The sequence below is a fragment of the Thalassophryne amazonica genome, chromosome 15 (assembly GCF_902500255.1).
Source record: "Thalassophryne amazonica chromosome 15, fThaAma1.1, whole genome shotgun sequence".
NCBI lineage: Eukaryota > Metazoa > Chordata > Actinopteri > Batrachoidiformes > Batrachoididae > Thalassophryne > Thalassophryne amazonica.
The window spans coordinates 88877052-88902517 of record NC_047117.1 but is presented as its reverse complement, the minus strand read 5'-3'; the positions used below and the strand labels follow the sequence as shown (position 1 = coordinate 88902517).

The 25466-nt window shown below is 42.0% G+C and overlaps 1 protein-coding gene across 2 annotated transcripts in view; it reads left to right on the top strand.

Annotated features, from left to right (window-relative positions):
* Positions 1–245: 245 nt before the first annotated feature.
* Positions 246–25466, top strand: part of pcdh10a (protocadherin 10a) — a 60199-nt gene continuing 34978 nt past the window's right edge. Inside the window, exons 1-3 of one of the 2 annotated variants that reach the window (XM_034187345.1) lie at positions 246–3263; positions 4360–4418; positions 4901–5007. In XM_034187345.1, coding sequence (XP_034043236.1) covers positions 711–3263; positions 4360–4418; positions 4901–5007 — 2719 coding nt within the window. In that variant the 5' untranslated portion in view covers positions 246–710. The remainder of the gene's footprint in view (positions 3264–4359; positions 4419–4900; positions 5008–25466) is intronic. The other variant, XM_034187346.1, reaches the window with a different exon arrangement.

Here is a 25466-nt window from a genome sequence, read left to right as displayed (position 1 = left end):
GCGAAGTTTGGCCCAGAGGACAGAGGGGAGCGCAGTACACTTAACTGGTTTTATTAGAAGAGCCCGGCGTGCGCTCTGGCTGGCGTTGTAGAGCCCCAATCAGGTGCCATCACTCCCGGTGTTTGAGAATACGATTGGCTGGTGGTGAAAAGAGCTGTGCGCAAAACCAACCCCGCCGCTCACAGTCGCACAGAAGCCGAGCTGAGAACATCATCCGGTCTGAGCGCTTAGGCGCAGTGATTATATACGCACACAGAGAAAGTCCTGTTAGTCGCTTTTCTTTACGGACAGTTTGTTACAGACTAAGTGGAGAAGTAAATAGGAGTGTTCACTGTCTGGTGCACCTCGTGCGGATTTTTCCTATTTTGTTTGTGACTTTCTCTGCAGAGGCAGCCTGCTCTGGGGCGCATGCGGGGAGTGCTGGCTGTGCGTCCTGGCTCCAGCTTGCAATGTTTGCGCTGACGCCAAAAGTCACAGACCGGTGCAGAATTGATTAAACGGAGCTGCTCGGATCAAATGGCTGTCCTCGCAGCTGAATCGACACGATGTTGCTCTGAGCCAAGGCAGAGGAGAGGAATTTCACAAGCGAGCAGCCTTGTCGCTATTAATTTCATTGCCTTTTTACGGACAGATGAGGTGGGAGATGCTCATTTCTATTAAGAAAAAGGAATAACACTTTTTTTCGTCTCGAAGTGCACTTTTCCAAAAGGATGGAGATGCTTTGGTTCGTAATTCTGCTGTGCGTCCTGGATGGAGCGCTCTCTCAGCTGCATTACTCAGTGCCAGAGGAGCAGGAGCCTGGCTCCGTGGTTGGGAATATTGCAGAGGATTTGGGACTGGACATTACTAAACTTTCTGCTCGCCGCTTCCAGACGGTGCCTAGTTCACGGACGCCGTACCTGGAGGTGAATTTAGAAAACGGCGCGCTCGTCGTGAAGGAGAAAATCGACCGTGAAGAAATCTGTAAGCAGACCATCCCGTGCCTACTGCACCTGGAGGTGTTTCTGGAGAACCCGCTGGAGCTCTTTCGCGTGGAGATCGAGGTCATGGATATCAACGACAATCCCCCCAGTTTCCCCGAGACGGACATTTCTGTGGAGATATCAGAGAGCGCCATCCCCGGGACCCGGTTCCCGGTGGAGAACGCTTTCGACCCTGACGTGGGCACGAACGCGCTCAGCACATACGCAATAACGAATAATAACTATTTTTACCTGGACGTGCAGACGCAAAGCGACGGGAACAAGTTCGCGGAGCTGGTGCTGGAGAAGCCGCTGGACCGGGAGCAGCAGGCGGTGCACCGCTACGTGCTGACAGCTGTGGATGGAGGCGTCCCACAGCGGACCGGGACTGCGCTCCTGGTGGTGAAAGTTTTGGACTCCAACGATAATGCGCCCACGTTTGACCAGTCTGTGTACACGGTGAACCTGCGGGAAAACTCTCCCGTGGGCACCTTGGTGATTCAGCTGAACGCCACAGACGTTGACGAGGGACAAAACGGGGAAATAGTTTATTCATTCAGCAGCCACAACGCTCCGCGGATAAAGGACCTGTTCAATATCGACGCCAGAACAGGTAGAATCGAGGTGGCGGGTGAGGTGGACTATGAAGAGAGCAACACGCACCAAATTTATGTCCAGGCCAAAGATCTGGGAGCGAACGCGGTCCCCGCGCACTGTAAAGTCCTGGTTAAACTCGTGGATGTGAACGATAACACACCTGAGATCGCTTTCAGCACTGTGACCGAGTCAGTGAGCGAACAGGATGCTCCCGGTACCGTGATTGCACTTTTCAGTGTCTCGGACCGGGATTCTGGCGACAATGGGCAAATGAGCTGCGAAATTCTGGGCGATGTCCCCTTCAAGCTGAAATCATCTTTTAAAAATTATTACACCATCGTTACCGACGGCCCACTGGACAGAGAGAGCACAGACTCGTACACCATCACCGTGCTGGCCAAAGACAGAGGTCAGCCTTCGTTGGCCACCAGCAAGTCCATCAAAGTGCACGTCTCGGACGAGAACGACAACGCGCCCCGCTTTACGCAGGCCGTTTATGATGTGTACGTAACCGAGAACAACGTACCAGGTGCTTTCATCCACGCAGTGAGTGCTTTGGATCCCGATATTGGACAGAACGCTGTTATCACCTATTCCATATTGGAGTGCGACATCCAGGGCATGTCTGTGGACACGTATGTGTCCATAAACCAGGACACCGGCTACCTTTACGCGCTGCGCTCCTTTGATTACGAGCAGCTGAAGGAGTTCAACTTCATGGTTCAGGCTAAGGACTCGGGCGCAGTGGAGCTCATTTCTAACGCCACTGTAAATGTGATCATTGTGGACCAGAATGACAACGCCCCCACCGTGATCGCACCCGTGGGTAAGAATGGCACAGCTAGAGAGCACCTGCCACGCTCTGCTGAGCCCGGATACCTGGTGACGCGCATTGTGGCCATGGATGCGGATGATGGCGAGAACGCACGGCTGTCCTACAGCATCCTGAGGGGCAACGAGATGGGCATGTTCCGCATGGACTGGAGGACAGGGGAGCTGAGGACAGCCCGTAGGATCTCTCCAAAGAGGGACCCGCAGGGCTATTATGACCTCTTGATCGAAGTGAGGGACCATGGTCAGCCTCCGCTCTCCTCCTCCGCCAGTGTCAGTGTCGTCCTGGTGGACAGTGTGGTGGAAGGCCGCAGCGGGGATCGAGGGTCGGCCTCCAGAGTGAAGGAGACGTCATTGGACCTCACCCTCATCCTCATTATCGCCCTGGGCTCCGTTTCATTCATTTTCCTCTTGGCTATGATCATACTGGCCGTGCGCTGCCAAAAGGACAAGAAGCTGAACCTGTACACGTGCCTGCTGGCCGGTGACTGCTGCCTGTGCTGCAGCTCGTGCTGCAGCCGACAGGCTCGCGGGCGCAAACAGAAGAAGCTGAGCAAATCCGACATCATGTTAGTTCAGAGCACCAACGTGACGTCAGGGGTCGGGCCCGTGGGGCAGGTGCCCGTGGAGGAGTCTGGTGTGGGCGGTGTGGGAGGGGGCTTTGGCTCCCACCACCACCAGAACCAGAACTCCTACTGCTACCAAGTGTGCTTGACACCGGAGTCCGCCAAAACGGATCTGATGTTCCTGAAACCGTGCAGCCCCTCCCGCAGCACTGACACGGATCACACCAACCCCTGCGGGGCCATCGTCACGGGTTACAGTGACCAACAGCCTGACATCATATCCAATGGCAGTATTCTCTCCAGTGAGGTAAAAAAAAACAAAAACAAACAGATTTTGCACTCACACAATAATAATAATAATAATAATAATAATAATAATAAATCCTTGGAAAAAGCCTTTTTCCGAAGGTTAGCGTCATTTTCTCATCCAGGTCATGCGCAACAGATGCTTCCGAGAGAATGGAAATGGCACCTGTTTGTGATTAGGCTCTTCAATTCTGTGGCCATTAGCCGTCGTGCGTAATGCTCATTCTGAACGAACCAAATGTTGAACCTAACGCGGCCTCTTTCACTTTTAACTGCGTTCACAGAACACATTTGGTTAATGCGTAATATTCCGAGTGTGCCTTTTTTCTCTTGAGCATTGTAAAGTAAATTGAAAAAAAAAAAATAATAATAATAATAATAATGGGCTCTCTAACTTGTGATCCGATCCATTTAATTTTCTGATTTTCTTTTCATTTTGTAAGCAGTTATTTTTGGCTTCCTGCGTTATGCACGAATAACGGTGAAGGTGGTGCACACGTGAAAGCACAAATGTTCAGATTTTTAGAGTGGAGTTCTGAGAAGGTGTGGCAGGCCTACAGCCAGTCCAAAGTCTGCATTTTTTTTTTTTTTAAGTAAGACCACAAATAAGCAAATGGCACGTTGTTCTGTAAACTATCTGGAAAATTTCATCAAAGTGTTCGTCTATGAACGTTAAATTCTCTCGCCTCCTGTTTGGTTTCCTCCTCAGGGCTGCTGTGGAGTTAAGCTTTTTGTTAATTGCGGTTGCGCTGGAGCGCAGCCAAACAGCCAATCACAGCCCCGGTTTTGCTGTGCGTTAAGTATTCCGTGCACGGCGGAGCGCGGCAGCACCGTGAACAAAGGTTGTTCAGTTTCAGCATCGGGTGGCTCAATCATTTAGGCGTTCAATCCAGGCCCCCTAGTCTTCTTCTCTCACTGTCACATTCCCTGCGCGCTCACAGAAGCGCTCACAGAATAGTCCTCTCCCACGGATCGGGTCTGACACTCGATCCACACACAGACTGACGATGGTAATCCGGTTCTAGGGAAGCCTGCTGTGTTTGGCTTTTGTTGCAGTTGCCTTTAAAAATGATCAAAATCTGCTGTGTGCTTTCCAGACAAAACACCAGCGAACAGAACTCAGCTACCTGGTGGACAGACCCAGACGTGTCAACAGGTAGCGGAAAACCACTACCACCCTCACATGCACTATTTTTTGTTGATTTGCATTCTTCAGCCAGCTAGACAACAACATAAAGCACACCTCATGGATTTAAGCCCTATCCACATATCTATAAAATTAAATATTGCACGCATCAATCTGAATCTTCTATATCTTGGATCATTAATTCTGGCTTTGAGGGGCTCCATGGCTCCCAATGTATCCATAATATTGATGTTCAATTTGGCATCGCTCCCACAAACTCACAGCGCAGCACCAATTAGAGTTCTAATGTTGGATTTCATTACATGCAATGTGTAACATTCAATTTCCACTCTTTATAACCACTGTGACTCAATTAAGGTTGTGTTGATTTCTGATCCCCTTCCCCCAACCCCTTTTCCTCAATCTCCACTTTTAATGCGCCTCTTCTCCCTCCATCAACATCTTCTGCGTCTCCTCTGACACAAATGCTTTATTGTCTTCCTTATGTCTAGTTCGGCATTCCAAGAAGCAGATATTGTGAGCTCGAAAGACAGTGGTCATGGTGACAGTGAGCAGGGTGACAGTGACCACGATGCCACCAACCGGGGTCACTCAGCCGGTGAGTTCCTCGCAGCATGTAATTACAGTGTCATTTTGGTACTCCCTTCGTCCTTCATTTCAGCATTATGTTTGTGGTTGTGAAAAGGGATAATGCTGGGTTGCTGGTGCGGAACGCTGGTTTTAATTTCCTTAATTTGAGAGTATGCAAAGCACTGGGCACTGGCTGGCAGGCAAGAGCAGCCCCAATTGATTGTATTTCACATCTGGGTGCAAAGGAGGAATACTGGAGGAAAAAAACACTTTCCAACTTTTCCTTTTCTAAACTGCTGCTGTTTAACCGAGTGGTGCTGAAAGGACAGCTCCTCACAGGCAGACACTATAACACAAATCAATGGGATCAATCAAATAAATAGGCAAAGAAGCTGAATGCATATACATTTAGATGGACTTCAGTCAGATGAATATACACGGAATTTAACTTTTATTTCATAGCATTCTTACTGGAGTTCTGAAAGTTGCATTTGACTGTTTGCTCCAGATATATACAATGAAACATGCACATCATGTGGAAGCATGTTTCAGCCAAAGGAAGACAAAATAAATCTCCTGACAAGCAATGATACAAAATAATGACCTTTGAAAACCTCAAAGTTTGATATTCTATGTCAAATGTATGAGATAATAAATAAAAACTTCAAACAGGAATGTTATAAATACAGGAACAAAATATTCATAAATATGGCTTTGAAAGAGACAAAAAGTCAAAATTTAGCTTTTGAAGTTGTGTGCCACTAAGTTACAGTATCAGTTCTTTTATGAGGAAAAAATGTGGAAAATTGTGACTTTGTGGAATTAAAATTATGATCCACTAAGACCCACATGACCCTTTTTTGTGATGAGGGATTAAAAAAAAAAAAAAAGTTTGGACTTCTGAAGATAAAATTGTTAGCAACTAAGTCACAAAGTCACAATTTATGCATAGACCATGTTCGTGATAATGAACAAAAAGTGGAACAATTTGATTTTTGAAATCAAAATTATGAGCTAAGTGCCAATTTAGATTTTTTTGTGATACTGTGGAAAATGTAGAATATCTGGACTTCTGAAGTTAAAAATGTACCACTAAAACAAAAATTTAGATTTTCTTTGTGACAATCAGGAAAAAAAGATAGAAAATTGTAACTTCTGAAGTTAAAATGAGCCATTAAGTCACAGTTGCATTTTTTTTGTGAGAACAATGAAAAACGTTCAAAATCATGACTTTGTGCAGTAAAATTATGATCTACTAACACCCGTATTAGCCTTTTTTGTGATAATCAGAAAAAAAGGTAAATCATTTTGACTTTGAAGTTAAAATCACGAGTCACGAAGTCACAAAGTTAGAATTTTGACTTTGTTAGTGATAATGTGGAAAAAAGTAGAACAATTTCATTTTTTGAAATCAAAATTCTGTTACTAAGTCACAATTTAGATTGGCATAGTGATAATGTGTAAAAATGTAGAAAATCATGACTAAGTTAAAAATGTGCCACCAAGACACATTTTGATTGTCTTCAGCGTGAGAAAAAACAAAAAACAACAAAAAAAAACCCCAGAAAACTCTACATTTTTAATTTAAAATTGTGAGCCACTAAGTCAATTTTGAGTCTTAATTTTAACTGCACATAGCACAATTTTCCATCTTTATTTCCTCGTTATCACAAAATATGAGCCAGTAAGACCCAAATGAGGCTTTTTGAGATCATCTGGAAAAGGTAGTTTAGTTTAGAGCTTAAAATTATGAACCAACATTCAATTTAATTTCAACTTATACTTATTTAGTTTATATAGCGTCACATCACAACAAAGCTGCTTCAAGCGCTTCACACAAGTAAGGTCGAACCTTACCACCTCGAGAGCAAACACACAGGAGACAGTGGTAAGGAAAAAGTCCCTCTGAGGATACTGAGGAAGAAACCTCAAGCAGACTAGACTCAGAGGGGTGACCCACTGGTAAGGCCATTCTAACAGTTACAAGATTTTGCAAATTATTACAAAATAGAACATAATTGCTAATTATGTAATTAGAAACAGAACATAGCCACTAATTCACTAAATTACAATTTAGACGTGGTTTGTGATAATGAGGAAAAAGTGAAATATTTACTTTCATTTTTGAAATGAAAGTTCTGAGCTACTAAGTCACAATTGAGACTTTCTCTGATAATCTGAAAAAAAAAGTACAAAAGTGACATTTGAAGTTGAAATATGCCACAAAGACACAAATTTCTATTTTCTTCAAGATAATGAGGGGAAAAAGACAGAAAATTAAAAATTTTGAAGTGAAAATTATAAGCCACTAAAGCCTGGTTCACACGGCAAGATAATTAGGTTATTGGACCCGATCTTCCCCTTCCGACAATCATAAGTAGAGCCTGACCGATATATCGGCCGGCCGATATAATTGGCCGATATAAGCCCTTTTCAAAGTACTCACTATCGGCCGAAATTTTGCCGATAGAACGCTGATAATTTCTCATAAACAGAACAGTTACTGAAATAATGTTTGTGTCGGAAATGTAAAATGTCCTTGCACCATTTGTCCAGTAGATGGAGTTCTGACTCCATTCAACTGAGAACTGCTTACACCCCTGCTTAAATGTGTTCATCACCGGCCCCCATAGTTTGCGGTCGCACAGCACTGATCGGCTGACAAAAGCATACAAGTAAGTTATAAGGATTTATATCCTTATTCTGAACCTATATCTAAGTTGCAGCAACAAGAGGTACAAGAACAGATGTATTACACAACTCTTTTTAAGGATATGTATTTGCTAATTTCACAAAGGTTTAATTCTTGATTGCATTTTTTAAACTTGAAAATTCTTCTCTGTTATAAAGTTAATCAATATGAGGACAAAGCTTCAGCTTTTAGCTCATACCTTTTTTGTTAAGGGTCCAAAAAAGAACATTTTATTCATAAAAAAATAAATAAATAAATAATATCAGCTGATTTATCGGCTATCGGCAAATCAGCCGATTTATCGGTTATCAGCATTTTTTTCATCCAAATATCATTATCGTCATCGGCCTCAAAAAATCCATATCGGTCAGGCTCTAATCATAAGGATGTCCCGACAATCGTGATGACGCTAAATATAATCTTATCAAATATTCCTGCCATGTGTGGTGTGTTAAGAGCGCACTGATCTGCTCGGAAGTTTATCAGGAGTGCTCTGATCGCAAATTGGGGATATTCAACATGTTGGATTGTCTTGGCTCAATATCGCAGCATGTGTGGTGTCTTCCAACCACAAATAAGCACTCAGCCTGCTGAATGTGACGTGTAGCCAATCAGAAAGTGAGGTGACGGACGCACAGAGTGAAATCTAAAATCATAACAGCTGTTATGGCTTACCACAAAGTCCGGTGGTTGCGCTGTCTCCTCTCCTTTAAAGAATGCCTTTTTTTTCTTTTTGTATCGTTTTTCCCCAATAGTACACAAAGTATCTCATTTTGTTTACTCTGAAGTCACGTTTAATCTCGAGAGATTTTGCGAGAATTCCCATCTGACCTGGGAATGTTCGTGTGTGAAATCTGTTCGTGTGTGCTGTTGTTGTCCTTACCATGTGCCTGCACACCACACACTGGACGACCAACACCGTTAGATCTATGAATTTTTTTATCTCCACATGTGTGGTCTCTCACGTTTTGGAACCTACAGACAATTTTAAAATCCTGCCGTGTGAACCAGGCTTAAGGCTCCCAGGTGTTCTCAGTATGATGAGAAGTAAGAAAAGTGTGACTTTGGAATGTAATAAATAATAAAAAGTGACAATGATAAGTGGATAACAATAAAAAGTCAGAAGGCAATCACAGTTTCAGCTTCCGAACTTAAAAATATAAGCCATTAAGGCTCTTCAGGTGTCCTCAGTAATAATGAGGAAAACTCAGAAAAGTGTGACTTTGGAATGTAATAAATGATAAAAAAATAACAATGATAAATGGATAACAATAAAAAGTCAGAAGGCAATCATAGTTTCAGCTTCCGAAGTTAAAATTATAAGCCATTAAGACTCCTCAGGTGTCCTCAGTAATAATGAGGAAAAGTCAGAAAAGTGTGACTTTGGAATGTAATAAATAATAAAAAGTGACAATGATAAATGAATAATGATAAAAGTCATACGACAATCACAATTTCAGCTTACTAAGCCACATTCATCTCAGTTGTTTCAAAGTTAAAACTTTGAAACAACTGAGATGAAAAAAGTCAGAATGTTAACTTTTACCATATAAATTCTGATATACAGAGCCAAACCTGGATTTTCTGAGACATGAGATATAAATATAAAAGCTTAATGTCACACATGAATACTTATAATTTCACATGAAAAATCTAATTTTCTCTATATAAATACTCATAAGTGATGAAAGTCAAAACTGACATCATACTTAGTTCAGGGATGGACCACTGTATAACATTAGCTGCAGTTTTTGTCTCCTAGCATTCAATGTCAAGTTTGCATTGTGGAATCCTTTCACACTTTAGAGAGCAGTGGAAGCCTGAGGTTCATTTTTTATTCAAATTTGACATTGAATAGTCAAAATTTTACTTCACAATTTGGACTTGACATCTCATTTAATCTTCAAACTGACTTTAACCAATTTTTATGATTAAGAATTAAAAAAAAAAAACCTCAAACATGGCATGAAAAGTAAATCAATCAAAATGATAGTTGTGATTTACTGTGGGGATTTCCTCACTGCATAATTTCATACAATTTTTTTTTTGTTGACCTGATAAAAAGAAAAAAAAAAGGGAACGTCAATAGCTTCACTTTTTTTTTTTTTTTTACTTACTCTATTCAGCACTAAAATGCAGTGGATTAAAAAACGGCTTTAGGCGTTATCATAAGCCCCCCTTGTTCTCTACAATTCTATTATGGTAGTACCTGTTTATTGATCAAAGTGGAGTCAGGCAAAAGCGAGCAATACAAAATCTCATTTCGTATTGGATTGCCCTTTCCTTCTGAGGTATTGTTCCACATGGCTTGTACAAGACCCCTGTCTAGACCAGAACCTGCAAAAATCATATCAGCACTGGGAATACAAATACAGGGTGTTGGACTATAGCAGAGACAACCACATTGGGCACCATTACATTTGACATTATTAGGACAAATCAACCAGACAGACATTCAGCATGCAAAAGAATTATATATATATATATATATATATATATATATATATATATATATGTGTGTGTGTGTGTGTGTGTGTGTGTGTGCAAAAATAAAATATATTTATTTGGCTTCATGAACGTTCATTTGGCACTGGCCTGGGAGTGCACACAGTTGGTGCTGTACTGTCTATTTCATATGTGGAAGCGACATTTGTTTCTCATGTTGGATTTAGAAGGGAACAGCTTACCGCTCTATAGGGGGTAATATCACATGGCTGGTATTTTGGAAAGAAGGCCATTTGATTTGCACAGGCTTCTGTAAACATAACCAGACGGCATGTGTGTGTGTTTGTGTGTAAAGTTATACCATTGTATGATTTAAAGTGTAGGCGTGGACCTGGTACCTGTATGCTGTCAGTTTGTGTGGGTTTTTGTGTGGAGTAGGAGGATAGGTGATGATGTCTTTATTGAAAAATGAACTCTCCTTGGAGGAGGTAGTCTTGGGAAAGCTTAAATGAGATTCCATTTAACAGGAGAAAGTAGTCGCTAGTGTTTGGACCTGTGCCAGGTCTATGTATATTACTGCCATACAATGTGCAGCCGTTGCTCATTAACAGAGTGTAATTGCATGTCATTTTTAACACTTGTTATTGAGGGCACTCACCTGTTTGGAAGAGCATGCTTTAATTTTTTTCCTAAAAAGGTGGAAGGACAATGTTCTGAAAAAAAAAAAAATGGGCAGGAAGTGAAGAGCTGCTTACACAAGCAGGTATAGTACAACAGCAAATGCAGCTTTCAGTATAACTTCCCTTTTGCCAGTGAAAATATGCTCACATACACAAAAAATGTGTAAAATACACACATGCATTTTACAAACATGTAGACCAACAGCATTAGTTAACAAATGGGAAGTCAAATCTGGGAACATTCACTGGTGCCGCGCTTTACGGCAGCTATGACGCGACCAAACGGCTTTGGGTCCAAGATGGCAAAAATGCAGGCAGACAACTGATTGTTTGCTTGGTTGTCTACAACAGTGGCACACAGGTCCAAAAATAGATGGAAATTAAGGTTAATTTTGCAGGAAAAGCTGAAATTTTCAGGGTGGGTCAAAAAAAAAAAAAAGAAAAAAAAAAGTGAGAAATCAGAAAGAAAATAGCCAACAATTCCCCTTGTGGCTTTTTCACTTGCCAAGTTGGTGCCCAAAATGGGCACCTTTTCAGGTTTTAAATTGTTTTAAACACATCTTTCTTGCTGCAAAGGTTTGGAACCAGATTTGAGTGTCTGTATGTATTTTGGGCAATTATAAACTCTGTACCATGACCTTTCAGAGTTCATTTTTAACCTTTTGGATCTTGATGACACAGACAGTGCTGTCTTCAGTATTGAATGTCTCACATTTCCACATTTTGTTATACGGCAACCTTATTCCAAAAGGGAGTAAATTCACTTTTTTTCCTCCTGAAAATTTGATTTACAACAACCCATAATGACAACATGAAAAAAATGTTCTTTTTTGCAAATGTATTAAAAATACAAAACTAAGAAATCACATCCTTTCCTCAAGTCTTCTTGAATATGATGCCTCAAGCTTGGTGCACCTATCTTTGGGCAGTTTGGTCCATTCCTCTTTGCAGCACCTCTCAAGCTCCATCAGGTTGGATGGGGAGCGTTGGTGCACAGACATTTTCAGATCTCTCCAGAGATCTTCAATTGTATTCAGGTCTGGGCTCTGGCTGGGTCACTCAAGGACATTCACAGAGTTGTCCTGAAACTACTCTTTTGATATCTTGGCTGTGTGCTTAGGGTCATTGTCCTCCTCATAGATGAACCGTCGTCTAAGTCTGAGGTCAAGAGCGCTGTGGAGATGCTTTTCATCTAGGATGTCTCTGTGCATTGCTGCATTCATCTTCCCCTCAATCCTGACTAGTTGCCCAGTTCCTGGTGCTGAAAAACATCTGCACAACATTATGCTGCCACCACCATGCTTCACTGTAGGTATGGTGACTGGTTTCCTCCAAACATGACAGCTGGCATTCATACCAGAAAGTTCAATCTTTGTCTCAGCAAATCAGAGAATTTTCTTTCTCATGGCCAGAGTCCTTTGGGTGCCTATTGGCAAACTCCACATGGGCTGCCATGTGCCTTTTAGTAAGGAATGGCTTCTGTCTGATCACTCAACCATGCAGACCTGATTGTCAGAGCTGTAGCATTCCTCTGTGGAGAGAGGAGAACCTTCCACAAGGGCAACTATCTTTGCAGCAATCCACCAGAGTGACCACCTGGTTTTAGTCTCCGCTCTGACTAAGGCCCTTCTCCCCTGATTGCTCAGTGTAGACAGGCAGCCAGCTCTAGGAAGAGTGCTGTTGGATCTGAACTTCTTCCATTTACAGATGATGGAGGCCACTGTGTTCATTAGGACCTTCAAAGCAGCAGATAAGTCAGTACCCTTCCCTAACTTTGTGGCTTGACACAATCCTATCATCCTGGACATCTACAGACAATTCCTTTGACTTCTTGCTTGGTTTGTGTTCTGACATTCACGGCCAACTGTGGGACCTTATATATAGAGAGGTGCGTGCCTTTCAAAATCATGTCCAATCATCTGACTTTTTCCCAGGTGGACTCTAATCGAGCTGGAGACACATATCAAGGGTGATCAGTGGAAATAGGATGCACCTCAGCTAAATTTTAAGCTGCATCACAAGGGCTGTGAATATTTGCTCGGGGAGGTGATGGTCTACTGGTTAAGGTGTTGGGCTTGAGTCCAGAAGATCATGGGTTCAAATCCCCGCCTGACTGGAAAATCACTAAGGGCCCTTGGGCAAGGCCTTTAATCCCCTATTGCTCCCGGAGTGTAGTGAGCACCTTGTATGGCAGCACCCTGACATCGGGGTGAATGTGAGGCATAATTGTAAAGCGCTTTGAGCGTCTGATGCAGATGGAAAAGCACTGTATAAATGCAGTTCTTTTACCATTTACATGTGATTTCTTAGTTTTTTTGCATTTAATAAGTGTGCAAAAATCTAAAAAGAAAAAAAATTTTTTTTCATATCATCATTATGGGGTACTGTGTGTTGAATTTTGAGGAAAAAAATGAATTTCATCCATGTTGGAATAAGGTTGTAACATAACAAAATGTAGAAAAAGTGTCGTGCAGTGAATACTTTCAGAATTGCACTGTATGCAATTCAACACATTTTGTGGATCTCTCCCAAAAATATCATCTTGTTTTGTAAACTGTCTATTTTATATGCTAAAACTCTTGGACTAATTATGGTGAAGTGTTATATGATGAATATTACCTGGCAACACTGACATGGCAACTTTCTCCCAGTTGGACTGCTGGCTTAAATGACGCTCTTCAAATTAACGTGAGGTTGCAATTGTTTTGTTTTTCTTATTTTTGTTACCTGTCTAACATTCCTATTAATTTTTAAGTGCAACCGTTACAAACTTTAGCTCATTATTTTAACTCCTGCGTGAGTCTTCAGAGTAGTTAGCATTTTTGTTCACTGTTAACTTGCACTAGCTTCTGGTACACATTTTGATTTTCTTGTGCACAAATTACAATGCATTCCTCTCTCCATTAATCTTGTGCAATGCTGACAGAAAGGGTAACTCTCTTACAGAGTCAAGCCTGTAAGCAAGAGCATCTTCTTAGTTCAGTGGAGTTAGATATTACGGGCACTGCAGAAAAGCTTAGTGTAGGGCCAGCTAGCGCATCCCTTAGCATTAGTTTAGCAATGCCGGCTAAAAACTATGGCTTTCCAACTGTTGTTAGTGCGGAAGAAGTCATGTAGGGCTTGGTGCCCGCTTGTGGTACCCGGACCACACTCACCACTGTGAACTGCAAACCATTTTTCAGGGTTGGACATGCCTGTTGATAGCTCTCCAAAATCCATGGGTGAGTATTACGCCTATCTCCAGGCCAAAACGCAGTGCGTTAGTGATAGCTGATTCTATCACCTGCAAATTTAGAATACAGACACCAGCTGATGTTAAATGTATTCCTGGGGCCAGAGCACCCAACATTGCCTCTTACCTTTGGCAGTCTGCCCTTGTGCAAGTCAGCACCCTAAGGAACATACTTATTCATGTCGGCAACAATATTTGGATGAGACACTCGGAGGTCACAAAAATGGACATAGAGAGGACTTGTGACCACACCAGAAAGATGTGTCAGGAGGGATCCTGGGTAATGATGAGGCGTTTAGCAGGCTGACGTCATTGAATGCTGGTGCAATTTTGTAGACAGCAAGTCTTTAATTTTATTGATAACTGGCCTTCTTTCTAGGGTCACCATGGCTTGCTGATGCTGGATGGCCTTCACCCTACTGGGGAAGGCGCCACCAACTTATCTTAAAACATAGATAGAGCTCTATAGGGAGGGTAAGATTTGGAGTCAACAGCAGGCTACGGAGCAGGTGATTAGAGAACCTGCAGGGCTTAGAACTATTTTGGGCATGGAATCCATTATCTTAAGCCCAGGTTACACATAGACGGTTTTGACGGCGGGCAGTACGTAGACCGAAGTTCGCAGTAGTTCCGGCTGTTTTCGCGGTGGAAAGGGGCGGAGCATTTCGCCAGCGTCTTGAGCGCCATACTAGCCGCAAATGCGCGGATAAAACGCCACTAAATCCGCTCAATAAAGCCGTAGCATCCGGCACACGTCAGGCAACGGGGGTTAATACCCAGTTCTATCCTTTACAATCGCAGGTTAAGACGCACGTGAGAACGGTGGTGTTCTGCTGCCACCAATAATGCCCTGTGTACCACTGGATTTATCCAGGCAAATCCTGCGTTACTCCAGGAACTTTTGCATATAGGTACCGCCCCCAGAGTATAATAGGCTGAAGCAGCTGTCAGTGCAGGGGGAGGGAGCTCATCTCTCAGCCTTTTATTCTCCTTCCTTTTTCCCTCCTCAGCGTGTTGCTCGTCTCCACTACAGGGCTCTCCTTTGCTTCTGAACCAGACCTCTTGGTAAGTCCTTGCCGCTGCCAATTTACTTTTAGGAGGCATACTGGAGCTTCTCTGCAAAAATATCTGGAGCTGGCCACGAGTGAGAGGCCTGCATGCAGCGCGCTAGCGTTTTTATTTTGACTGCCGCCTATCGGCCGTTTGGAACGCTGTTAACTGGGAGGTGGCGTGTTGGAAATTATTCTGTCATTAACCTCTGGATCTGTTTCTAAATGTTTCAAATCTGCAGTGATGAAATCTAATCTTGACCCTTGTAAATTGAGAAATTATAGGCCAATATCAAATCTATCATTTTATTCTAAAATTGTGGAAAAAAAAGTGGTTTCACAGCAGATGGGGACCACCTTACTGAGAATAATCTCTTTGAGCCACTGCAGTCTACAGATGGAACACATCATTCCACATACACAGCTCTCACTAAAGTGGTAAGTGATCTGCTGCTGACAGTGGATTCAGACATCACTGTGGTTTTGATGCCATTTGATCTTATCACTGTGTTTGATACGGTGGATCACCATATTCTACTTGATAGGCTGGAGACTGATTTTGGGATTACGCGGCGCGGCGGCACAGGAAAAACACCTCCGTGTTGATAACCATTTGTTAAAATCCAGTTGGCTTTTGATGGCTTTCAGTGGAGTGAGTATATGAGAAATTGTTTATCAGCTGGAGATGTTCCAACTTGTCCTTAAGGCTTCCAGCAGAGGTGTTTTTCCTGTGACGGAGCGTCGCGGCGGCTGCGAGCCGACGCTGCAATCCGCCCGCACGTCTTTCATTAAAAAAATCTCCTTTAACAGTGGAATATCCGGATAAAATGCTGAAACCGACTTCTTCTGAAACTTCTCTGTTCTCTCATGACGTCCTGGATCAATAGAGCCTGAAATGTGGAGGTTTTAAGCTTGAAACAGGCTGATGACGCTGCCTGAGAGCGCTGTGCGACGTCTCGCACCGTGAAAAGTCCTTAAAGCGACAGAATCACCTCAAAATCTCTCATCAGCTGTTAAAAGTTTCACTGAAAACCAGCTTAATTTTTCGAACCATGTCCACTTCGATGTGTCTCACAGGTTTAGAAAAAATTTTGATCAAACAACGCGCCAGTCTCTCAGCAACTTCTCAGACAAAGGAATTCCGACGAGGGGCTGGACGACTCCTCCCACAAGGAGTGCTCACAGGCGAATGACGTCACCGACAGGCGTGGAAAAACTCACGCATGCGCACGAGGGTTCAAGCATGTCTGACGTAAAAACATATGAATGAAATCCATATAGTTTTTGAAAAAAATAAAAAGGACCGTTACTTTACGGACAGACCTCATATAGTCTCCTCCACTTCACCCTGCGCGGCCCAACGATAAGCACATGCACCAATTGGCCTTGCAGCCTACATAAGTAACAGGTCATGAAATAATACACGTATCTAAAAAAAAGGAATATTTTTGGAAATGGTGTATGGGTTGGCATCAATTTGAGTCAACATTCTGTTTGACCTTAGTGAAGGTTTTTGCTTGATTGAGCTCCCTTTACTTCCTAGTAGTCCAGAAGCTGGCCTTCAGATAATTTGAGATCACTGTGGTAGAGCTAGAGGCAGCTGATGTCAGCCAGAGCAAGGATTTATGTCTAAATATTTTTCCACGTTTTATTGTCATTCCACTGCACTGTATGCATAAGTAATGGGATTTGCATTACTCTCATCAGCTTGCAATAAGAGAACACTCAATAAAAGCACCAAAAAAAAAAAAACACACCAAAACTATAAGTAATATTTTTCTGCAGGATTTTCCCAATATATGGATGTGTGCATGCATGTGCATATGTGCATGCACTTTCTTGACACACCCATATTCTGCACGTTTTGTGGCAGGTCCTCATCCTTCATTCTGTCTTCCCCGCGCGCTGACTCCCTGCAACACTCAGCTGATCAGTAATTCATTCCCAAAACCTTTGCATAGCAATTATGAAAGGAGGGACAGAGGCAAGGTTTCCTCATGGGACCATGCTGCACACACTCCCTTTTGGTACACCATGGAATGTTTCAAATCAAGGCAAAACCATTTCCAGTTGGCATATCATCAACTACACCTGCCGTAGCTTCCCGCTCAGCCTCTCGTCTGACACTTTAGAAAATAAGTCTCCTGATGTGGTTTTAAATCAAAGGGACATTGCCCGAGAGGCTGGGATATCACTGGATACCTTTATAAAGTAAGAAAATGGCTTTCGCTAAACCAGTGTGCCAGAAGTGAGGCACCGCTGTGTCAGAAGCCAAAGGACTATTGATTGATTACCTCGCTCTTTCCGTCACGCCTTGATTTTTTTTAGGTGTTGGGTTCTAATTAGAGACTGCCTCTTCATTACATTACTCATCATCTTAATTTGAGGTGGCGGCTACAATGAGCAAGAAAAGCAAATGGTGACAGATTAGAGAGAACAGAGGATAAAATATTCATCAGTGAAAAAAAGTTTTCTGCCTCTGAAACCTTTGATATGAAGTCAAAGTCTGCATGATGGGTGGGAGATGGCAAATGATCATTATCGTCATGTTTGTTTTGGTGAGAACAACAGCCTTGACAAATGGGACAATTAAATCACCATGGCAACGGTGTATTAGATGGGTGATTATGAATTAGTGGCGGGCACCATGTCACTGTTTCTGCAAGTCACTGAGCTGTCAGAGAAATTTAGCACGCCACATTTATTTTTTTCCCCCCTTCTCAAGACTTAACGGCTGTCACAGCTGGGACCTGCTGTGGAATGACCGCTTGGTGCTGATATAAAAATCTATTTGAAGATTTCAGCAACAAGAAGGCAATCTCAAGTGCATATGATTAAAATTTCAGTAAAAAAAATAAATAAAAATTGAAAAATAAGAACAGTCATTTGTGTGCAGAAAAAAAAGACTATATCTTCATTGATGCACAAAGACAATTAATTTAAAGACAAAATAATGAAAGAACACACACACACACACATACACATATATATATGTGTGTGTATGTATGTGTGTGTATATATATATATATATATATATATATAAAATCTCCATTTGGGATGCAATTAACCCATACTAAACTCAACCACACCAAGGCAATCCTATGGTAACAGAAATACAATGACAGCAAAATCTGTTAATAGCTTATCATAAAAAAATGTCTGATATAATTCCAATTCAATTAAGCTTTTTTTTATTTTTTATTTTTTTATCTTTTTTGCCAAATCACATCATATGTCACTGAAGGTGCTTCACACAGGTTAAGACACCCCCCACCCCGGCCCCAAGCAAACACATAAGCAACAATGGTAGTGGGAAAACACCAATGTTCCACTATCATAGAATTGCCCACTGTGGAATTACTCCGGGTCCTGGATGGCAAGCACTCAGGCACACAACCAGTCCATTCTCACCTCTTGAAAATAACCATCTTTAGTATATGGCTGTGACACTACGCGCACTCTGATTGGTGGTCTGATATTTTCCCATATCAGACCAGTTACCATTACAATCGGCCCACAAAATATATTTTTATTACGAACCAGGGAGCTAAAAACACGATTAAAAAAACCAAGTTGGACATGAACCTACTCCATAAATATCTAAACAGCATCTGGAAAAAAAAAAAAAAAACACAGATTAAAAGCTTGCCAGCTAACGACCAGATCATCTGTTAGCAAGTGGAGGTGAAGAAAGTGAACAAGCCTATTTGCTATTTGGGCAATACTGTAAGTTTGAGTGTTTATATATATATATAAACACCAGGTTTCTGTATATAAAAAAGTCTAAAATGATCTTTCGAATGACAGTGAAAACCAGCTATATATCATGATGATGAAGTGATACAGAGGAGGATTTTCTTAAAAAGACTTGCGAGTTCAGCTGCAGTTGGCCAGAAGGCACATGGGAGTTGCAATCCTTGATTTGACCCATTTTGTTATTGAAAATCCTTCTCTGCTCCGCTGCATTATGAAGCTATGACTGGTGATCTAAAATGCAAATTTCTCCAATCACAGCCACAGAAGCCAATAGCTCCTTCAGGGTTGTTTGGGTGTCTTGGTAGCTTTCCTCACTTATTCCCTTCTTGCACAGTCACTCAGATTTTTTTAGAACTGCCACCATACTCACTGTATCTCAAGACATATTTAGTGATTTGGAAACCTTCATGTGTCCATTCGTTGACTTGTCTGAAGATAACTAGTGTGTAGTAAATGATCAGTTTTACAGATTTAAAGGGTGCAATGCAGCCCATCATTTTGGCTTTCTGTTATTTCATGTATGTCATTTGTAGAGGAAACTTTTATTGATTTTAAAGTTCAGAAATTTTTAAATACAGAAACCTGAAATACTTTCTTTCTTTCTTTAAAAATTATATAATAACCCAAGTGTTCACATACATTTTCTTGCCATTGTAATCTCATGGGAATCTTGTATCCTATCTTTTCATGTTTCAGATCTGTGTGAGCATCTGTAAATGAGCTACTGATGCACATCTGAGGTGGAGTTGCATGGTGATTTGGTATATGTTTTTATGCTGGATCCCCTTCCTGACACAACTCCGCATTACGTGGAGAACAAGCAGGGGTTGGTTTGGTTTGGTTGGCTTGAACCAGGAACCTTCTGCACTGGAAACCATTGCGTTAAATCACTTGGCCACCACTCCTGTCTCAATATGTTTTAAATACAGATTTACCAGTAAAAATTGCTTTACATAGTACAACACATTGTATTTAAAGGTAAAACCTGTTTGTATCAGGACCGAGGATGATGGAAGAGTGTGTTTACTTGTCTTTTACCATCTCTGTGGGAGCATCAATCAAAACTGCAGTCTTGTGGTGGCAATACGAACATTAACGATTTCACCAGTGCACTAAAATGTGTTGTTGAGTGCCTTGATAAATGTCCTTCTGTTGCAAGATGCTGTGTTTGGAGAATAACTGAACAGCAAATTACATGTTCTGAACCCCCAAAAGATAAAACACAAGCTTTGCTCCTTTTAGCAGCCATACACATTAAAATGCGTTACAGAAGACTGCGAACAGAAGGCAGATGTATCGTTACAGCCACACGTAGGTGCCTTGGGTAGTTACTGCCGGTTTGAATATGAGCCAGTTAGGCAGGTGAAACAGTCAGAATCTCAGCAACATTCTGAGCACAAATTGCTTTGGTGGTGATGCCGTGACATTGAATTGTGTCTGTTCGGGGACTGAACATCTGCTTCAGCATCTCCGCTGTGATAAACTCACCAGAACCAACGTGCTGTCGAGATATGGGTGGTATAAAACTCAAAATGCATGCACAGGTGTTTGGGAGTCTGATATATGACCGGTATGCTTCCGGTTACATTATTTTTATTTTTTATGTTGCAATGTAAAAGATAAGGTACCCTTGCACCACAAAAGTCTAGTTGTCTGCACAAGCCTGGGAACCACTCACAAAGTTAGTTCATATATTGAATTTAACCTCCACCAAGGTCATGCTGTTTTTGGACCATTCTTGTTTGTTTATTGGTAAGAGTGTGTAAAAACTAACAACTGATCATTCTGTAAATTGTTGAGGAGGTGAGGCGCTGGGTAGCAGGTATAAACATTTGGTGTCTGTCTGAGTAAGGAGTTTTTCATTCATTCATTTTCTGCCACTTATCCAGCTCAGGGTCATGGTGGCAGTAGACCAAGCAGCTCTGTCCACACTTCACTATACTCAGCAAAGTCCTCACCCTTCCAGGAGGATTCAGAGGCATTCTCAAGCCATCTGGGAAACATAATCCCTCCACCATGTCTTGGGTCATCACTGGGGCCTACTCCCAGTTGGAAACACCTGGAAGGCATCTCAAGGGAGACAACCAGTGGGCATCTTCATCAGATGCCCGATCCACCTCAGCTCCTTTGAATAATAACAAGAACAATAATAATAATAATAATTAATAATACAAGAGCAATCAGAGATTTCTGATGTCCACCAATGTGGATCGAGATTGCCTCCAAAATTCAGTGGAGTCTTCCATGCCCTAATATCTCATTGCTCATATCTCAGAGTCATTGCGTGACCGAACGCCGAACTGTTTACACAGAGACTGCTACCTGCTGCTTTGGACTCTGAACTAACAGTCTTTTTCAAGACTTTTTCACTTGTGCTTTTTCGCTTCACCTGTGCTGCTCCACAGCGTGTCTGGTGGATTTTTTATTTTATTTTATTTTTTAGCACCGTTGTCGTGCGTTACCTGTGCTGTTCCATGGCCTGTCTGGTGGATTTTTATTTTATTTTTTAGCACTCTTGCCGTGCGTTACCTGTGCTGCTTCTTGGCCTGTCTGGTGGATTTTTATTTTATTTTTTAGCACTCTTGTCGTGCGTTACCTGTGCTGCTTCTTGGCCTGTCTGGTGGATTTTTATTTTATTTTTTAGCACTCTTGTCGTGCGTTACCTGTGCTGCTTCTTGGCCTGTCTGGTGGATTTTTATTTTATTTTTTAGCACTCTTGCCGTGCGTTACCTGTGCTGCTTCTTGGCCTGTCTGGTGGATTTTTATTTTATTTTATTTTTTAGCACTCTTGCCGTGCGTTACCTGTGCTGCTTCATGGCCTGTCTGGTGCCTTAACTAAAGCACTCCCTCTGCTGAATCACCTCTAAATTATTTACACATTATTCACTTTGCGTGTTTTTAGGAATTCGCTAGGTTAGCGTAGCTACTAGCTCTTAGCCGATTTAGTATGGCGGCTTCTCCTGTCTCTCCTGCACTTTTCTGCTCTGGGTGTGAAATGTTTAGTTATTCCTCGGCCTCCTTTAGCAGTAACGGCACTTGTAATAAGTGTAGCTTATTCGTAGCTTTGGAGGCCAGGCTGGGCGAATTGGAGACTCGGCTCCGCACCGTGGAAAATTCTACAGCTAGCCAGGCCCCTGTAGTCGGTGCGGACCAAGGTAGCTTAGCCGCCGTTAGTTACCCCCTGGCAGATCCCGAGCAGTCGGGAAAGCAGGCTGACTGGGTGACTGTGAGGAGGAAGCGTAGCCCTAAACAGAAGCCCCGTGTACACCGCCAACCCGTTCACATCTCTAACCGTTTCTCCCCACTCGACGACACACCCGCCGAGGATCAAACTCTGGTTATTGGCGACTCTGTTTTGAGAAATGTGAAGTTAGCGACACCAGCAACCATAGTCAATTGTCTTCCGGGGGCCAGAGCAGGCGACATTGAAGGAAGTTTGAAACTGCTGGCTAAGGCTAAGCGTAAATTTGGTAAGATTGTAATTCACGTCGGCAGTAATGAGACCCGGTTACGCCAATCGGAGGTCACTAAAATTAACATTAAATCGGTGTGTAACTTTGCAAAAACAATGTCGGACTCTGTAGTTTTCTCTGGGCCCCTCCCCAATCAGACCGGGAGTGACATGTTTAGCCGCATGTTCTCCTTGAATTGCTGGCTGTCTGAGTGGTGTCCAAAAAATGAGGTGGGCTTCATAGATAATTGGCAAAGCTTCTGGGGAAAACCTGGTCTTGTTAGGAGAGACGGCATCCATCCCACTTTGGATGGAGCAGCTCTCATTTCTAGAAATCTGGCCAATTTTCTTGGATCCTCCAAACTGTGACTGTCCAGGGTTGGGACCAGGAGGCAGAGTTGTGGTCTTACACACCTCTCTGCAGCTTCTCTCCCCCTGCCATCCCCTCATTACCCCATCCCCGTAGAGACGGTGCCTGCTCCCAGACCACCAATAACCAGCAAAAATCTATTTAAGCATAAAAATTCAAAAAGAAAAAATAATATAGCACCTTCAACTGCACCACAGACTAAAACAGTTAAATGTGGTCTATTAAACATTAGGTCTCTCTCTTCTAAGTCCCTGTTGGTAAATGATATAATAATTGATCAACATATTGATTTATTCTGCCTAACAGAAACCTGGTTACAACAGGATGAATATGTTAGTTTAAATGAGTCAACACCCCCGAGTCACACTAACTGTCAGAACGCTCGTAGCACGGGCCGGGGCGGAGGATTAGCAGCAATCTTCCATTCCAGCTTATTAATTAATCAAAAACCCAGACAGAGCTTTAATTCATTTGAAAGCTTGTCTCTTAGTCTTGTCCATCCAAATTGGAAGTCCCAAAAAACAGTTTTATTTGTTATTATCTATCGTCCACCTGGTCGTTACTGTGAGTTTCTCTGTGAATTTTCAGACCTTTTGTCCGACTTAGTGCTTAGCTCAGATAAGATAATTATAGTGGGCGATTTTAACATCCACACAGATGCTGAGAATGACAGCCTCAACACTGCATTTAATCTATTATTTGACTCTATTGGCTTTGCTCAAAAAGTAAATGAGTCCACCCACCACTTTAATCATATCTTAGATCTTGTTCTGACTTATGGTATGGAAATAGAAGACTTAACAGTATGCCCTGAAAATTCCCTTCTGTCTGATCATTTCTTAATAACATTTACATTTACTCTGATGGACTACCCAGCAGTGGGGAATAAGTTTCATTACACTAGAAGTCTTTCAGAAAGCGCTGTAACTAGGTTTAAGGATATGATTCCTTCTTTATGTTCTCTAATGCCATATGCCAACACAGTGCAGAGTAGCTACCTAAACTCTGTAAGGGAGATAGAGTATCTCGTCAATAGTTTTACATCCTCATTGAAGACAACTTTGGATGCTGTAGCTCCTCTGAAAAAGAGAGCTTTAAATCAGAAGTGTCTGACTCCGTGGTATAACTCACAAACTCGTAGCTTAAAGCAGATAACCCGTAAGTTGGAGAGGAAATGGCGTCTCACTAATTTAGAAGATCTTCACTTAGCCTGGAAAAAGAGTCTGTTGCTCTATAAAAAAGCCCTCCGTAAAGCTAGGACATCTTTCTACTCATCACTAATTGAAGAAAATAAGAACAACCCCAGGTTTCTTTTCAGCACTGTAGCCAGGCTGACAAAGAGTCAGAGCTCTATTGAGCTGAGTATTCCATTAACTTTAACTAGTAATGACTTCATGACTTTCTTTGCTAACAAAATTTTAACTATTAGAGAAAAAATTACTCATAACCATCCCAAAGACGTATCGTTATCTTTGGCTGCTCTGTGATGCCGGTATTTGGTTAGACTCTTTCTCTCCGATTGTTCTGTCTGAGTTATTTTCATTAGTTACTTCATCCAAACCATCAACATGTTTATTAGACCCCATTCCTGCCAGGCTGCTCAAGGAAGCCCTACCATTATTTAATGCTTCGATCTTAAATATGATCAATCTATCTTTGTTAGTTGGCTATGTACCACAGGCTTTTAAGGTGGCAGTAATTAAACCATTACTTAAAAAGCCATCACTTGACCCAGCTATCTTAGCTAATTATAGGCCAATCTCCAACCTTCCTTTTCTCTCAAAAATTCTTGAAAGGGTAGTTGTAAAACAGCTAACTGATCATCTGCAGAGGAATGGTCTATTTGAAGAGTTTCAGTCAGGTTTTAGAATTCATCATAGTACAGAAACAGCATTAGTGAAGGTTACAAATGATCTTCTTATGGCCTCGGACAGTGGACTCATCTCTGTGCTTGTTCTGTTAGACCTCAGTGCTGCTTTTGATACTGTTGATCATAAAATTTTATTACAGAGATTAGAGCATGCCATAGGTATTAAAGGCACTGCGCTGCGGTGGTTTGAATCATATTTGTCTAATAGATTACAGTTTGTTCATGTAAATGGGGAATCTTCTTCACAGACTAAAGTTAATTATGGAGTTCCACAAGGTTCTGTGCTAGGACCAATTTTATTCACTTTATACATGCTTCCCTTAGGCAGTATTATTAGACGGTATTGCTTAAATTTTTATTGTTACGCAGATGATACCCAGCTTTATCTATCCATGAAGCCAGAGGACACACACCAATTAGCTAAACTGCAGGATTGTCTTACAGACATAAAGACATGGATGACCTCTAATTTCCTGCTTTTAAACTCAGATAAAACTGAAGTTATTGTACTTGGCCCCACAAATCTTAGAAACATGGTGTCTAACCAGATCCTCACTCTGGATGGCATTACCCTGACCTCTAGTAATACTGTGAGAAATCTTGGAGTCATTTTTGATCAGGATATGTCATTCAAAGCGCATATTAAACAAATATGTAGGACTGCCTTTTTGCATTTACGCAATATCTCTAAAATTAGAAAGGTCTTGTCTCAGAGTGATGCTGAAAAACTAATTCATGCATTTATTTCCTCTAGGCTGGACTATTGTAATTCATTATTATCAGGTTGTCCTAAAAGTTCCCTAAAAAGCCTTCAGTTAATTCAAAATGCTGCAGCTAGAGTACTAACGGGGACTAGAAGGAGAGAGCATATCTCACCCATATTGGCCTCTCTTCATTGGCTTCCTGTTAATTCTAGAATAGAATTTAAAATTCTTCTTCTTA